The following is a 17,033-nucleotide window of genomic DNA, read 5'->3' on the forward strand; positions in this document are numbered from 1 at the left end:
ATATAGCTACAGCTTGGTTGTAATCTAACTGTTTGATGAAAAATAAAAAAAATGAAGACATTTTAACCTCTATACTTTTGATGCTGTGGCTCAGTGGTCATGTTACCAGATGGCCAAAGCCCAAAGCTCTTTATTCCATCTCAACCCCCCAAAAAGACCAAATTGATCAATAAATTAATGAATATATTAGAGATCACTCCCTTCTCCCCTCCTCTACACCAGAGGCACTGCCAATCACTGTGAGAGAGTGACAGGGGAAAGTATCGATTGATCTGGTAAAAGAGATGGACACAACATGAACAGAGAGATGGATGAAGCTAAATTATATGAATAAAGATTGATGTGATTGAGAAACAAGAAATCTAATGAAATGTGCTTTAGTGCTTTCTGTTGGTTTATATTTCAAATGCTATCCATTGTTTGAATTTATACACGTAGAGTTAATACATTTCTCAATCACAGATTTAAAGATTAGCTACACTGATTTTCAAAATTCATACATGTTATTCCTATGATCTAAGACAGTCCAAAAATATCAGTAAACATAAAGGACACTCCCAAATCCAAAAACTAGAGTCCTAAAACTCAATTTTATGATGTCATATGGTGTGAAGTCTGAAGCTGCTCCATAGATAATGAACTGGGAAAGATGTTCTGGATGATGCTGAGAGTAACCAGAGAAATGTTGTGTATCTGGATACTTTTTGTTTCAGAACTGATTGCACGACATCAAATAAAGCTGGTTATTAAGAAAGCAATAAAAATCTCATGTCAAAGTAATCTTGATGAATAACAACATTTAGTCTTTAGGTATGAAGACTGCAACCTAACGTCTGCAAAACATCACAATTTTTAACATCCACACAACTTGAAATTCTAAAGTTGTTAGACATTTAAAATATCATCAATCTGATTTTCAGTCCAACCAAAATTTAACATCGGTCAGACATAAAAAAAAAGTGAAATGTAGCGAAGTAAAAGTATAAATTACTTGAGTGCAGCCAAGTCCCAGAAGAAAATTTTGGCATTTTACATTTCTGTAAACAATGTAACATTTGTATATTTCATACCTGCCAATTTTCATTCTAAAGTTGGCAAATAATAACGTAAAATAAGGAGCACAAAGTTGCCTATAGTCCGGGCGATGGATTCAACAAACCCTGCACTTTTATACAGGAGTCCGGTGTTTGCTTTCCTTGATGATGTTTTCTGTGTGATGCTAATTTTCTACACCTAACCTTGTGCCTCCATCCCCTAATCCTAACCATCCGTTCCAGCATGTGTGTTTGTTAACATCCTGGCATTCGTTGTCATGTCAACCGCATAATCCCACCATGTGCTTGTGTTGACATCACAGTAGTGCCATCCCAGAACATAAATACCAAACGCAGAAGGATACCTACAGCATAATATGTAGATGCTGAAGTCTACTGCAAAGCAGCAACATGTGACCACTTGGGATGAGAACATGTTCATATATATCAAATCTATGTTCCTAAAGGGAGGTTATATGGCTGACTTTGTTATAGGGAGATGGAGGGCATGCTGATGGCTGCCAAGCTGCAGACTACTGCAGCCCACCATTTGAGACCATCATACAACAAGAGTTGCTGCATTTCCAACTGGCATATCACCAAAATGGATATTTTGGCCAAAACATGATTTTTTTCAAACCTAGTCTTTTTTGTGCCTAAACCTAACCACAACTTAATCGCAGCATAGTAAGTAAAGTTCCAAACAACATCTACATTATAGCGAACAAATGTAATGTATGCATGGTTTTCAAAAATGTACAATACCAACTTTGGTTCTGCTGATGGGGCTGCTGAGTGAAGACAGGTTTTTTTTCATAGTGTTTAATCCTTTATGCAAATCCAGTTTCACTCCTATGACTTACAGGAACATACTGCACATGTACAGAGAAACCAGAGATAGCTTGCTAATTAGAAAGTGAACACTTTAACACTTGTCTTGTCTCTGTCTCGTCTCCCTGTTCGCCCTCTAACACTCTGGGAGGTGAGCTGCTAATTGAGCTGGCCTCAGGACAGCTAATTAAAACCCAGCTAATGACAGTGAGAAATACATGTGGGCTGAGTGTATGGACATCTACAGGGTGATTGATGTCCACGTCATAGACAACCCTTCACCCGCTTTCATCAGCCCCCCCCATACACATACACACACACACACACACACACACAGCTGAACATTGGTGTCAGTGCTTAATTGTTAGACGGGAACTGGAAAGGGTGCACATATGTGTGTTGTGGGGGGTGGGGTGGGGGGGCACCAATAGTGTCACCGTACAGCAGGCCCATGCCTCAACCCCCACTAAACAACGAGGGGCAAAGGTGAGAAGAAAGGGTGGAGCTTTGCTATTGACCCTTTCCTTCCTCTCTGCTCACCGTCATCGCCAGTTAATATGGTCAAGTGCACACACAAGCGGGATCTCTCATAGAGGTCTGCTAATTATACAAAGGCTGCAACAATGGCTGAATGTTTGCTGGAGAGGATGTATATACGTATATCAGATGGTCAGTTTACAGAACAGTGTGTAAAACATGATTATCATTCAAACTGATTCATTTTTAGTGTTTCTTCACTTAGCCCTGCCCGACTGCACCATGCCCTGTACTGATGTGTTTTTATGTTAACAAACAGTCCAACATTTGGGAGGTATGCTTCCCAGAATTTGTGTCTCATAACTTGTGTGTAGGCGCAGCATTTCTCATGTCCTGTTGTCATAGTGGTGTTGACGGGTTTAAGAAAGACTGTTGGAAATTTGAACAAAAGATGAATTTTACTAACTATTAATAATTAGCTTTCTTTGCAACTAGCCAACCTGTAAATAACACATCCTCAGACTTGTTGGAAGTGTATGTTTTCAGTTTTGACAGGAATAATTGAGCATGGCTTAGCAAGGTTTATATCTATCTCCATATCAGGGCCATAGCTAGCATAAGCAGCAGGTCTGCATATCTGCAAGATGTAGTTACATTTCTGGGTGGATGCACGCCAGGCTACAGCACGTAGATACAAGCAGAAGTACAAACCAGGATTAAGCAGATGAAAACTCCTTGGCCGGTACTGATGGCCAGTGAGAAGATCTACTGGGCCAGTTGAGAGTTAAGTGCTTCGCTCAACAACACTGCAGCAGTGCGTGTCTGTATGGCCTCACCTTGTACCACGAGTCGTCCGAGCGCAGTACGTCTCATTCTGGTGCCGGGCCGATTGGCAGCGCACACATACACACCGGAGTGCTGGAGGGAAACATCTGAGATCATCAGGTTCCCTGTGCCCAACACCTGGATCCCCTCCACCCCGATGGAGCGTCCGTCTGGTGGACACACAGACACAGAGACAAACAGAGATGGTTTTTGTGAAATAAATCTTTAAACATGTTGCATGTTTTTAACCAGTCAATCATATACATATTATTAGAAATTTTCCAGTGGTACCTAGCCTGCTCCAGGAAACAATGGGCCTTGGGTTTCCTGTGGCAATGCACTCCAAGATGGCTGTCTGGTGGACAGTGATGGTCAGATTTTGGGGTCCTGACAGGATCACTGGCTCCTTGTAGATTCTGGGAGCTCCACCTAGTGGGATGAAGGAAAACCAAAAGTTTATATGGATGAGATGATTAAGCTTTCAGTTGAAAAAGCTGGGATAAAAACCCATTTTTTTGCTTCACTTGAGGACTGTTGTTTGATGGACTGTGGGAATTACCTCTACAGGTGGACACATTATATGTATCTTTACAATTTAATACATACATAAATAAATATTACAGCTAAAAACAGAGCTCCACAGAGGTCTTTTTTTGACTGATGTATATTACACGCTACCAGTATGTCCACCTACCAGTGATGTTGAGCATGGCCTCGTGGCTGTAACGAGTATTGGCGATGTTGGTGGCGACACAACGGAAAACCCCGGCATCTGACTGCCTCACGCCGGTCACCTGGAGAATACCCATCGGCAGGAGAGTGTATCTGGAAAGGAAGGAGAGGTACGAGTGTGAGGCACCAAAAAATTAAATTCTCACATAATTTCTGAGATACCACTCACTTTTTTCCATTTTAATACTTATGTTGAGGCTTTAAAGAGACCCTTGTCCTCAGTCATGGATATATATGACCATTAGCTTTGGAAGTCAGACTTGACCTTTGGATAAGTTGCTCTTTTACAAAAAAAAATAATTTTTTTTAATCCTATCTCTCTTTTTACCTTATGAAATGCTCATAACACATAGCTTAGAAAGGTGGCTGTTTAAATATCAGTTCAGATTAATGTCAGCTATAATGTAGAAAAAAGTAGTTACAACTTGTAAGCAACAAAAGCTTCATGAGCTTAACATAAACAGTGTGCCCTGTCATACTTTGGCAAATTTTAGGTGTCTGGATCATTCTGAGTGTACAGCTGGACCACAGTGACCTGAATTAAACAGCAACAGTGCATTAATAAAGTTTTTATGGTCAATTTTTTTAGCCCACTTGCCAGAGGAAATTGTTTGCATTGTATGTCTACGGAAACCTCATATATGTGACATTTGCACATTTCATACATCATATCAACATGTCTAAAGTGGCATAGTATATCAGCCGACTTTGGAGGTGGATGGCCTGACATCCAGGCAATACGCCTGCCAAGCTGCAGATGAACAAATAAATAGCGTTTTAGCGACAGATTGTTTTTTCCAGCTGCTTTTTAGCCACTGAATGTGGGTGTTTCTTAGCGACCTGTAGCTGTTTTTTTTCACCAGGGATAATGCTTGTCCTTTACCATGACACTGTTATGTTCTCATCTGGGATTGTGCTCCCAAAACGGTGTATTTTTTTAGCCAAAATATGATCCTTTCCTAACCATAAGCAAGTGGTGCTTAAACATAACCACACATTACCCACAGTGTTTTAAGACATAAAGTTTCAACATCAAAATTCTATAAAAAATAACAATGTATAGGTGTCACAAATTGAAGTCTTTGATACATTTATAGTTTATAGAGTTTATAGAGTACTAGCTGAGGAAGCAGTTCCCTCACTGTAGTGTGTGTGTGTGTGTGTGTGTGTGTGTGTGTGTGTGTGTGTGTGTGTGTGTGTGTGTGTGTGTGTGTGTGTGTGTGTGTATGGTTTTACCTGTTGTCTATGGTGTTTAGTGATACTCTGTCTCTCTCCCAGGTGATGTTGGCCTCAGGTACTCCATTGATCTGACACTGGAAGCGGGCTACACCTCCCTCATCCACCGACATGGACAGTGGATGGGTGTGGAACTTCGGAAGAGCTGGAGAGCAAACAACACAAAGATCAGCTTTAATGAGAAAAATACAGGATTTTATTTTGAAACACTGAAGGGGCACTCCAACAACTCTGCACATTCGGATGGCGTAGCTTGCAAACCTGTTTCCCAAAGGTATTTTTATTCTCAGATAATACAAGGTTTCTGCAGGTGTGCATTTAGCAGTTTGTTTGCACTGATTTTCACATCAACATTCTTCTCTCTGTCACGTGACCAACAAGGGGGCTCAGTACATGGTAGACTTGCATGGTGCAGAGTTTTGGGTTTTGGATTAGAATTATTTATCTTATCCTTATAATCTATTTCAAAATTATATGTAGCCTTTGCTACTGTAAATCATGGCAGATTCTTTTTTAGACTGTACACACACACTCACACACTCACACACACACACACAAACACACAAAACACATAGACACATGATTCCTAATGACCTGGTGGCCATAATCAATAAGGGTGTATACCACACAGGAGGGGTCTGCAAATGAGAGCACATCGCCATGGCAACTCATTGCATTGGGGTAAAACCACCTTGAGTTAGTCGTAATTCTCCTGGATTAACCATATCCCCCTGGTTTTATCGGACTGATTGAGGAGTGGGGGAGGGGAGAAGCTTGTACATGTAGTGCAGGTGTGTGTGTGTGTGTGTGTACAATACTGTACACGCCTACGTGTGCTGAGCAGTGTAATTTATAGATTTTCCATAATGAAGCTGGCATGTTTTGGCGAGGGGTTTGTATCTGGGCGCTGGTTCCCTGTGACAACAAAGGATCAAAGAGTCAGAGGGGGGTTTGGGTTGCCAAGTATGATGCAGAAGTGTTCACCATGTGAAGCATCGTTTATAACAAAGACTATGGGATGTTCTGACAGAGAAAAGACAACATGTGGTGATTATCTGTGGGACATCCTCTGCTCCCTGCGCAGGTTTACAGCCTGGGGATAATGCAGGGATATGGATATTAAAATGCCTGAGGACTTCACTGTTTGTCACCTATGTTCTGATGAGATTTGACTTCAGTTTCTCAAGATATATAATCTACATCACAAGCACCTCACATACACATCAACAAAACAGAACGCACAATTGTAATGAAATGTAAGGGTGGTGTATTTTCAAGTGAAGGGTGTGTATTTGTCACATTTACCCCTTGAAACCTGATTTGGCGTTCCTTGTGCTGCTTTCAGATGCCCTTCACAAGTATTTAAACCTCTGAACCCTGAGAAAATTGGTGCAATTTCTTTCAAAAACATGAAAAAAGCAATGAGCAGCTGTCTATGGAAAAAAGTAAGAAGCAAGGGAAAAAAAATGTTTATAATGATCATAATTACATATTTTAAGCACTTTTTCCAGGTCATTTCCATGTTTTTCTTTTTAACTTTTTTCTAAATTATTACTTTTTTTATTTTATCGCTAATTTTCAGGTAATTTTTTTGTACTTTTTACTAATTTCTTGCTAAATTTTGGGTAATTTCTTCTTTGATTTCTCATTGCCTTCTTCCCATGATTTTGAAAGAAATCAAGCCAATTTTTTTTCGGTTTCAAATGGTTAAATTACAGCAATGAAGGTCAGTTTTATGTAATTTCCCACATTTAGGCAGACATGAGAACCTTTATCAAATGGCCATCATGCACACTAAAAGTCTGAAGTTACATAATGTTTTATTACAACTTAGAACTTATAGTTTTAGCCATCTATTGAATATACGAATATTCAATTTGGCTGGTTTTTTTTGGTTTGATATCTACAGTATGTCAGAGTCCCACTGAGTGAGACTTGAAACTTTCAAAATAGTTTTATTAAGGGAGCTACTGTATACTATCTTGACCTCCGCACCCTCTATGAAAAATTGCTCACAGAGGCACTACAATATGTGGGTATGCATATTAACCAGAAAAGGGTATTCAAACAGGCTAATTGCAGCTGCCGTTTCTCCACAAGTTCTCATCATATATCACACACCAGGGGCATGGGGTCAAGAACAGGTTATGTTAAACAAAAGAGTATTGTGAGGCTTGGTGCTCTTGAAAACTTGCAGTCCAGCCATACTAGCTAGTCTGCCTACTGCACTTCATTTTACTAGTCACAAAAGCATGTGTTATATAATCAAGGGTGTATAGGATTTAGTGGCACTTAGGTGTGAGGTTTCAACATTGCGACCAATTGAGACTTCTCCTCTGAGCCAAGTTTGTAGGACAAGTACAGTAGTCAGTGCAAAAATGCAAAAACATGAATGGCCAGTGTTTGGGTGTTCATTTTGGGACAGTATTTAGTATTTCCATATCTTCAATCATGTAGGGTGCACTTCTTCTTTGCCTTTTCAGTTTCCTACTCAACTCATTTGCACTGTGAGAAACTTGTTCTGCTCATCAAGGAGTAAAATAACAACTGACATCGATTCTTCCCATCGGGGAGTAATACTGTCGAAAGTATGCAGATTGTAAAAATGATGTGCTGTGTGCATTGTCAAAAACTTACATGCCAACAGGACTTTGGCCTTGCGGCTGACCAGCATGCCATAGCGATTTTGGGCGGCGCAGTCGTATTCGCCCATATCCGCGTCACTCCCCTCTCTGCGTTTCTGGAAGCTCTGGATGAACAGCGTGCCATTCGCCAGCACCCGAACCCGCGGGCTGGTGGGTAGAGGCACCCCGTTTTTGCGCCAAGTGACCATGATCGGTTCCTCGCCCTGCACTCGACAATCCAGCATAAGTGGACGGTCCCTCACTGCAATCACATCACTTGGCTCTATCAAGAAAGACAGCTCTGATGACAGACAGCCACCTGCAGACAGAAAGAAAAGAAACAAATTATCAGAGAGAGAAAAGCTGTGTGAGTACAAATCTGCTTATTTGAAATGAAAAAATGTTGTTCAGTCCAGAGAAATATTATAAATGTATAAATGTTTTCCTGCCAAAAGGTGTTATGATTGAACCACTGACGAAGTCTGCAGAGTTTACAGCCAATACAATTTAATTTACAGACTGTTAGTTAAAATATAAAAAAATTGCCAAATGTTGCCAAAAGCTGTCTATTTTGGCTGAACAGCCGATTAAAGAGCTACAATGTTAAACTGTTAGAATCAGAAATAACTGACGTGATGTTCAGGTACAGTCGCTTAGAAACATATACTGCAGATGGGACTTTAAAACCTGAAGTCAAGGAATACGATATATGTGAAAGAGCAACCTTGAACTCCACTTCTAATGTTGTGCCCAAAGACATGGGAATATTTTGGTAGATCACAAAAATTTCCATCTATTTTCCATCATAAACCCACAAACACGCCATGACTCCAGAGACAATAGCACAAAGAGGAGGCTTCTCTGTCGGACACCAAGCCTCAGATTACCCTAACCGAATTGCCTGAGAAATCTCCGTCGACACCCGAAACCACCTCATTTGATTGATGGTGCATTTGGTTTTGCGGCCTATAACGCATTTACTGAAGGCGAGTCACAATGGAGACTGGATGCCAGTGAGCTATCCAGCCAGAGAGGGCAACAACAATACCCGAGCCCTGGAGGAGAACACTGGCGAGGGCTGCTGGGGTCAAGTTAGGAGACCCGCCATTGAAGCCAGGGCCAGTTGTGACAATAGTGTTGTGACTATGCTTATTTGCACCTCACCCACACTAACCTCTGTAAAAACTCCCGTCAGCCACCATGCACCCAAGGGCACCATCTGCCCCTTCTTATGCATCCCCTCCACCCCTCCTGTCTTGTCCCGTCCTTTCAGATCCATCTCCGAGGTGACTTTCCCATGCCACCAGAGCTCTCTATCTCACCCTTGTCCCCTCCCCACCGTGACCTTGGTGACACTCTCAGTCTTTCCTATTTTCTTTTGGTCTTTTTTGGTGTTAATGTCTTCATATGCAAAGAACCTTGAACCCTTGCCTAGCCGCTTTCCTTCCCAGCTGTAAAGCAGTAACAATGGCAGTCGCACTTGAACCTGCTCAATGCCTTATCAATGTCACCATGGATCTGCATCTGTCCAGACAAACACACCCTTCCCCTTCAACTGAGCTGCTGTCCAGTCGCCATCAAACCTCACATCCCACGCACAGCAGCTTGCAGCTGAACTTGACTTTGGGTTGGACTTTTGTGTATTTCTATTCCCAGTGAAGCTCATTTCCACTCTGATGCTGTGTGATGATACATGTTTTTCACATAATTTACTGAATTGTTGATTGTCAGTTGTTTATAACTTTGAGTGTATCGGATGGTTCACCACACAGCAACCATGGAGCTCATCAACCTTGTGTGTGTATTGTATAGAAATATAAGTGTGGTCTCATCTTTTCAAACAATTTGACCATATGAAGGTCCAAGTAGGATTAAAACGTTGTCATCATCAAACTTGTGTGGCATAGAGTAAGTGTACAGGCTTTATTTTATCCTCAGGGGTGGGGGCATAAAACCAAAATTATCCACGGATAGAAATCTCCTTAATGCAAAGACCTGAGAAAATTCAAAATAAGATCTCTTCTTTATTCAGCCAATGTCTCCTTGACATAACTGAGCTCAGTTTAACATCAATATGAGACTTTATGAGACAATTTGAGACTCTCAAATTCTTAAATTATAGCTCGTAAGAAACAGCCCTCCTCTTGTCTCTTGCTTTTTTTCCCTCTCTTACTGCATTAACTTCATTTGCTGTGAGTGAGATCCAGAAAACTTGATTGGTTTATAATTTAGCCTGCACAATTTCAGAAATGTGTTTTAATGATCAAATTCAAGTCTCAGCTCTGAGTTGTTTTATCTGTTACTGGTGTGGTCTCACTTCTGAGTAGCCTGTGAATACAGCAAAATAATTTGTGCATTTTATTCTTTCGCTCCTTATTTCATATAAGGGAGGGTTTAGGAGAAACAGATTAGAATTTGGTACGAGCAGGTTGATGACTCATACAAGATAGCTGATGACATGGCTCTGAGGTTTTAAACCGCTCATCAGATTACAGATTTTCCTGTATTAAACCTGAACACTCGGCAGAGCTGTTCCCCCTCCTCATGACCTCCGTCACTGGCTTCACTGATGTGTCACATCAAGAAATGAACATCTGCCCTCCTTAATGAGAGAGCTCCCACTCAGCAGACACAGCCAGCAGAGAGGGTTGTGGGTCTGCGCTGATAGAGCCCTGCAAACACCCCTGAGCCTCCCATCCCTCAGGCCTGGTAATGAAATTCAGGGCTCCCAAGGGGGGACTTGCATCACGTTCTGTGGCCGAGGTTATCGAACACATGGTGCTGCAGCCTGTGAAGCCTAAAAGGCCAGTGTTGATCTCTGATGCAGCAGAGTGTATGAATGAGGTCCCATTAGGACAAGGTTATGTCATAGTAGGACTCTTTAAGGGTATTGGTTCATAAAGCACTAATACAGATTAACATTGAATTTCTGTGCCTGGTTTCCACTCGATAATCAACATTACAGTGTGTACATACAGGAGCAGGCCCAAGACTGAAGACACGCTGCAAGATTACCTTGAAAGACTGGTCACTAAAACAGTATTGTTCCTTGTTTAGATATGATCGTGGAAGTTCAGAAATAGTCTAAACTAGGGATTCTCATCTTGCTTTGCTTGGGGGCCACTTTTACATAATGACAGTATGCCAGGGGCCAGTTGCAGAAGCCCCATACATGTTCCTAGTACTTTAGGTCAATTGTAGAATTTTAACATTTCTAGGATTTAAGGATGTTACTAAGATTTAAGGACATTTGTAAGATTTTAGGACATTTCTAGGATTTTAGGGATTTTTTTTTAGGATTTTAGAATGTTTGAAGGATTTTAGGATGTTTCTATGATTTTGGGACATTTGTAGGATTTTAGGATGTTTCTGGAATTTCAGGACGTTAAAAGGATTTTAGGGATGTTTCTAGGATTTTTTAAAATTTCTAGGATTTGGGGATATTAAGGGTTTGGGTGCACGGGATCCTGCACTTGCTTTTTTTTTTTTTTACTAAACAAGCTCTATTTTGATATTTTTGTATGCACTATGACATCTTATGTATACTAAAAATACAAAAACATTTCTCAGTGTCAATCTCTTTTTATTGAGAATTAGAAAATGGTTGGCAGGCCACCTAGCACCCAATCGCAGGCCAGATTTGGTCTACAGCCGTAAGTTGAGTATCACCGGTCCAAACCAATGTTTCTTAACTAGGAGTCTTGAAAGATTTCGAGGGGGTGCCCAGAAAAATGGGCATTAATTTGTTTTCATTATTTCAGTAAATAGGAGTAACTATTCTGATGATAAGTTTAACTTACTCTGTGGTTATCTCCTCAACTGTAGTTGACAGCTAGAGAAATCAGGTCTTAATCATTTCTATTAACCAAAATCTTTTCAGATGAAGGTCCCTTATTGTTTCCATTTGCTTTCTGGGTTTTTTGCCCCTAAACTGTGGAACTTGATGCCTCTGGCTATTAGTATAGCAAGTTCTCTCTGTATTTAGTCAATTAAAGACATATCTTTTTACTCTACTCTGGCTTTTTTTTGGGGAGAAACATTATAGTCTTAATTGTAATCATCAGTTTTTACCTAGAAATACAGTATGTATGAGGGTGCTGCGACTGGCCCCTGGCCTCCTGTCATTTTACAAAGGTGGCCTCCAAGCAAAGCACATTGAGTATCTCTGCCTTAGATTGTACAAGTGTATCAGATGTTTTGAGCTAACCTTTGTGCCTTGACACATTGACATAGGATCAATCTCTTGTCTGGTTTCTAGTTTGAAGCTTCAGGTCCAGTGAGACTCTGTGCATCAAAATGAATGAAGGATGGTGAGAGTATGTCAAGACTTTAAGATGTCAGATGAAAACCTTTCAGGCAGACGAAAGAGGTAAATGAACTCTGAATGTCCAAAAAAGCTGAACCTGCATGAGGTCTGATTAAGTGCATAGCATTAGAGATTGGGCTGTTTTCAATATAGGGGGGTAGGTCTATAATGAGATTTTTTTGAAGGGAGGGGGTTGTCCAACAACCCCCACACTAGCACCCTGTGCCTGTAACCCCAAGCCCCTCAGGGGTCATGAGAGAGTCAGAGGTGAGGAGGATGGATGTGTAGATGAGGGTGGGGGGCAGCTTGCGTCCAGCCTGAGCTGCTCTCCCAGCCCTCCATTGCTATTGTTTAGCACGATCACTGCCCCTGAACTTCACAGATTTCTGTCCATCCCCCCATAAAAAGGGACAGACAAAGAGAAGGGGGTCTTGAGCGCCATATCCAAATCCGTTCATCAATTTATTTCCTTTATGCTCTCTAACCCTTTAGATGTGTCTGTTTGAAAGGCGACTTTGGAGGGCTGTGTGGATTTGAGCCAGGAATGACAAGTGGAATAAAATGGAGAAAAAATGGCCCCGTAAGATGTAGTGTCGAGAGTAAGATTGATTTGGAGTTTAACATTTTATGGATTTACTCAAAAACACCATTAGAGCAAATTTTGGATAATTGATCTAAATATTAAGAAATCAGAGCACATCAAAAGTTGCATGTGTGCAAATATGTTCCAATAGTCTCTTTTATTTTGTTTGCTCGCTCCTGACCTCTCCCTCTGATATATCTGTTTCACAGGAGGGAGCAGTTAAACAATGATTGTGCAGTCGAAGGTCTGATCTGGAAGGTGGGAAATGGCCGGGCAGGCATGAAACCCATCGCCCCGGGGCTTCCTCCTTTGTCCCCCTAATGGGAGTAAAACTGTCCTTGCTTGGAGACAGCGAGTTCTGTCAGCCGTGTTTCTCAAACATGCTATTGTTGTTGCTGTGGGGGGGGGGGGTCTGTTTGCCTGGAGTTTTTTTAACCAACTGATGGTTATTTCCTGAGTGTCATATGCCAAGTTCAATGTCCAAACACTGAGCAGAGATGAAACATGCTTGTGTCCATGACTCAGTGCAGTTTGAACAGGTATAGTTTAACTCAGCTTGTACTATAAATGGTAATTTCATTATTCATTAAACTTGGTTTTAAATCATTTCATTTTTTTTTTTAATCTTTGCTCCTCTTGTTTCACTTTTGCAATTTTTAAGGATTTTTATTAACAATTGTAAATCATTTAGAAATTATTTTTACCTTTATCTTATTTTATTGCTCTGTAAGGCACTTTGAATTGCCTTGTTGTATGAAATGTGCTATACAATTAAAGTTGCCTTGCCCATCCAACAACATATTTAAGCTCAGTGTGGTCAAAATTTGTTTCCCAACACTAAGACTTTGACATTTTTTGATATTTTTGGTGATACAATATCTGTGTTAGGCACCGAAAACAATACTATTCAGAAATATAAACCTGCTTTCTATGAAACTCTTTATTTATTACCCTTTACGAAAATAAAATAAAATTTGATAAAAATTAGTTTTGATTGAAATCAGGAAAGATCTGATTAAGTGGCAAACTTTCTGAACTTGGCAGTTTTTACAAATTTGTGCTTTGGACACATTTAAATTCAAACTAGTACTAAAGATTTACTGAGGTTTGACACCAAGCCCTACTCAACACGTTCTCACACAACTTTATTTTGTAAATAAGCCTACAAAACATATGGTATAAAGTGAATTTTTGATAATGATACAATGCTATTAAATTTAAAGTAGGATCAGACTTGGTCTCTTGCTTAATATCCTTGACCTATCGATATGCTTACCAATGCATAAACTGAGATTGGTCCCATGGGCTCCTGGGACCAGTACGTCCCATCTGCATTTGGGGGGTTGACTCTAATGGTCAGTGGAGATTTAAAAAGCTTGGCCAAAAAAACATGGTCCCCACCAGCCAGTTGGATCAATAAGCAATAATCTTGAATGTGATAGAGGAGGCCTCTTTGTTTGTCCTGTGGTTTTAATCAGTGAGGTGTCAGCTCACAAGATAGCTGCAGCAACTCTCATTAAAAACAAAACGCCTGGCAGGACATCCAAAAAGCACAAGCTAATAAGAAGCTCAGAGACTCCTCACTGTGCAAGAGACTGGACACTGGACGAATTAGACTGTAATCTAATGGGATGATAACTGGAGTAGTGGAAGTCATAAGTTGTAAGGTCCTTTGCAGTTATCATGAATGATATGGGACCACTGTCTCCACTAACCAGAAGTTTAAGCAGCTAGAAATTCACATTCATCATACTAAAATCATACTATATGATCATACTAAAATTGCTGGTGAATCTCACCAATTTTGGGGTTTATATTTAATACATATTCATCCTTTGTGGTCAAACTGTCAACATGTCCCTACTGTCAACCAGTTACTGGATTTCTAAGGTTGTACTTTGGTAGAAATATAAGCACTAAAGAAGTATTTTCCCAACATAAAGAAGGCCCTCACAAAAACTAGGCTGCCTTTGTAGGGAAAAAGACAAATGCTTAGAAATTGGTGCTACATGAGGAGAGAATACAGAGAAAAAGAGTGCTTTTGCTCAAAGGTAGAAAACCTACAACTACCAGAATGCTATGCACCTGACGTAATGTGGAATGGTCTGTGTGAAACAATAATGGCGGCTGGTCAGATCATTATATTACAGCTAAACAGTAAGCTAAAACATATTTCTGAAAACATTTGAGCTGAGTAACGGAGTAACTGAATCTTGGTTTAGATTTATCTTTAGATATCATTTGATCTCCATTTTTTCAGCCTCCGTTTTCACTGAGCAGGAAGCAGTGGCGCCCATTTCCTGTTCACAGACTGCCAGCATTATGGTGAAACTGGACTTTAAAATAAGTTTCTGAAAACATTTTTGGTGAGAAATAGGCAGTGCAGTCACATTGACCTCAAGAGGAGGGTTATTCATGCAGTGGTGAGATGGAGGAAAGTTTACCACAGTTCATCTACGCAGACTACCCACACTGTTTTGATACAAAGCTTATTGAAAATTGTATCCCTTTAAGGATCTCAAAAATCAAGTGGTAAAGTATTTAAACAGACAGATAAAAGTTCACAGCGCAGTGTCCGCCTCATATAGTCAGATCGATATTGGGTCTCTCCTTCAGTCTCATAATTCTACCTTTACATGCTTCAAATCCTGTTAGCATTACCCTAAACTCTCCACAGATTGAGATGTTTGCCTCTTTTCCATCACCACAGGCCCTTTGTGTCCCCGCTGAGGATTAAACCAGAGGGGTGTTTCTGCCGCCTCCTTCACTGTGGACACTGTGAGTGAGGGGTCCTGACAGGGGAGGGCTGCTGAGGACACGGTCACGGGCAGCTGTAGGGGGGATTACCTCCAACACACATATTTTTAATAAGTTCTCAATCTGCGCGCAGACTGAGGGCAGTGTTATGGAGATGAGGGTGTGAAGGTCAGCTCACTGAAGACTGAGGACTTAGGGGGGGTCTATTGTGTCAGCGCCCCCTCCCCACAGACTGCTCCGCTGACCAGGACGGCCCAGAGACAAACCCCCTCTTAAAGGTCAGAGGTCACTGACTCTGACCCTTTACTGTGGTCTGAGCTAAAGACAGAGTCTCGTATACTGTCTGCACATGCAAAGGTACTGTTTTTTTCTCAAATAAAACTTTTTTTGCTCCCATGTTCAACTTTTTTAGGTATTTTTAAGAAAAGTTACTTACGTGATAATCGTAAATAACTGGAAAATGAAAATACTTCACCCTAATATTTTCAACTTTCTTTTTTTTGTCACCCCCAAAAATTATAGCGAACTCAAACAGAAAAATCAAGTTAAAGAGTTAAAAATGAAATCTTCACTTTAGGTCCACTTTCTACCACTTTTTTCAAATTCACTTCACAGTCTTCCTTAGCAAGGAGAGCTGCTTTGTTACTATTATTATTACCATTATTATCATTATTTAAATCTTCAGAGAGATAGTGAGTGGATCCTTTTTTAACAACTGTTTTCAAGTTCAAGAATAAACTTGTTTAGTTAAACAGTGTTGTATGGCTTCCAGTTTGAATCTTCTATGTTTATTCAACATTCTTAATTAAATCTCATTATTACTAATGTATGACACCATTTTTAGGAGTAATTTGGAAGATACCCCAACCCCAAAATAAATGGCCATTCTGTAGCGCTCTGCTTTCAATATTTAAGTGGGAAGAAAGTAACACGATGGCCAGCTAATTTGCACGATGTTCCCATGTCTAAAAGAAGTTATAATGTTTTCAATATAGCAGGTTTAAATGGACAAAAGTTATGAATATGTGTACATTATATAAGGCATTTTAAAATTGTGTCAAAGGTTCATTTTTGGGCACATATATAGAAGTTTGACTTGATGTTTCTGAAGCTTTTGCCTCAATATGTGACAGAAGTGTCAGAAAAGTGGATGCTGTGATAAGAACTTTGGTCAGTTTGTACATGTAGTGCAGTTCTTGTTGAAAGCAATGCTTAGTTCTAGTTGCAGACATTAACAGCCACATTACATTTGTATATTGTGCATATTCATTCAAGGGATCAGTGAAAATCAATCAACATCCATGCAAATATTGACAAGAGTGGAAATAAGGACAGAGCAGGAGTCAGTTTCTTCAGCTTGCTACAGTTTAAGTAGCTTAAAATACAAGGATGATCAATGCTGGTGGAACGTACATGTTGTTTAATTTACTGACAGGTTCTATGGGGAACAACTGGATCTTCAACAAGGAAGCTGTTATCATGGATATGAATTTCAGTATATAAACTAGATTATTATTAAGTGCCAGAGATCTGAGTTCCAGTTTACTGGAAGTTAAAGCAGCAACAGAGCAGTGTGAGATGCAGCAGCATCCTCTGCTTTGTTGACCTGGCAAAGTTCCCCTAGTTCC

General features: G+C 40.3%; 1 protein-coding gene across 2 annotated transcripts in view; it reads right to left on the bottom strand.

Annotated features, from left to right (window-relative positions):
* Positions 1-17,033, bottom strand: part of LOC121958162 (immunoglobulin superfamily DCC subclass member 3) — a 53,330-nt gene that overhangs the window by 15,963 nt on the left and 20,334 nt on the right. For both annotated transcript variants that reach the window (XM_088090291.1, XM_088090290.1), the window contains exons 3-7: positions 7,773-8,078; positions 5,136-5,280; positions 3,862-3,992; positions 3,459-3,596; positions 3,179-3,337 (exon numbers count right to left, since the gene is read on the bottom strand). In XM_088090291.1, the coding sequence (XP_087946417.1) occupies positions 3,179-3,337; positions 3,459-3,596; positions 3,862-3,992; positions 5,136-5,280; positions 7,773-8,078 (879 nt within the window). The remainder of the gene's footprint in view (positions 1-3,178; positions 3,338-3,458; positions 3,597-3,861; positions 3,993-5,135; positions 5,281-7,772; positions 8,079-17,033) is intronic.

Source organism: Plectropomus leopardus, chromosome 17 (genome assembly GCF_026936395.1).
Source record: "Plectropomus leopardus strain MGB_pleo_1.0 chromosome 17, ASM2693639v1, whole genome shotgun sequence".
In the NCBI taxonomy this organism is placed as follows: Eukaryota; Metazoa; Chordata; class Actinopteri; order Perciformes; family Serranidae; genus Plectropomus; species Plectropomus leopardus.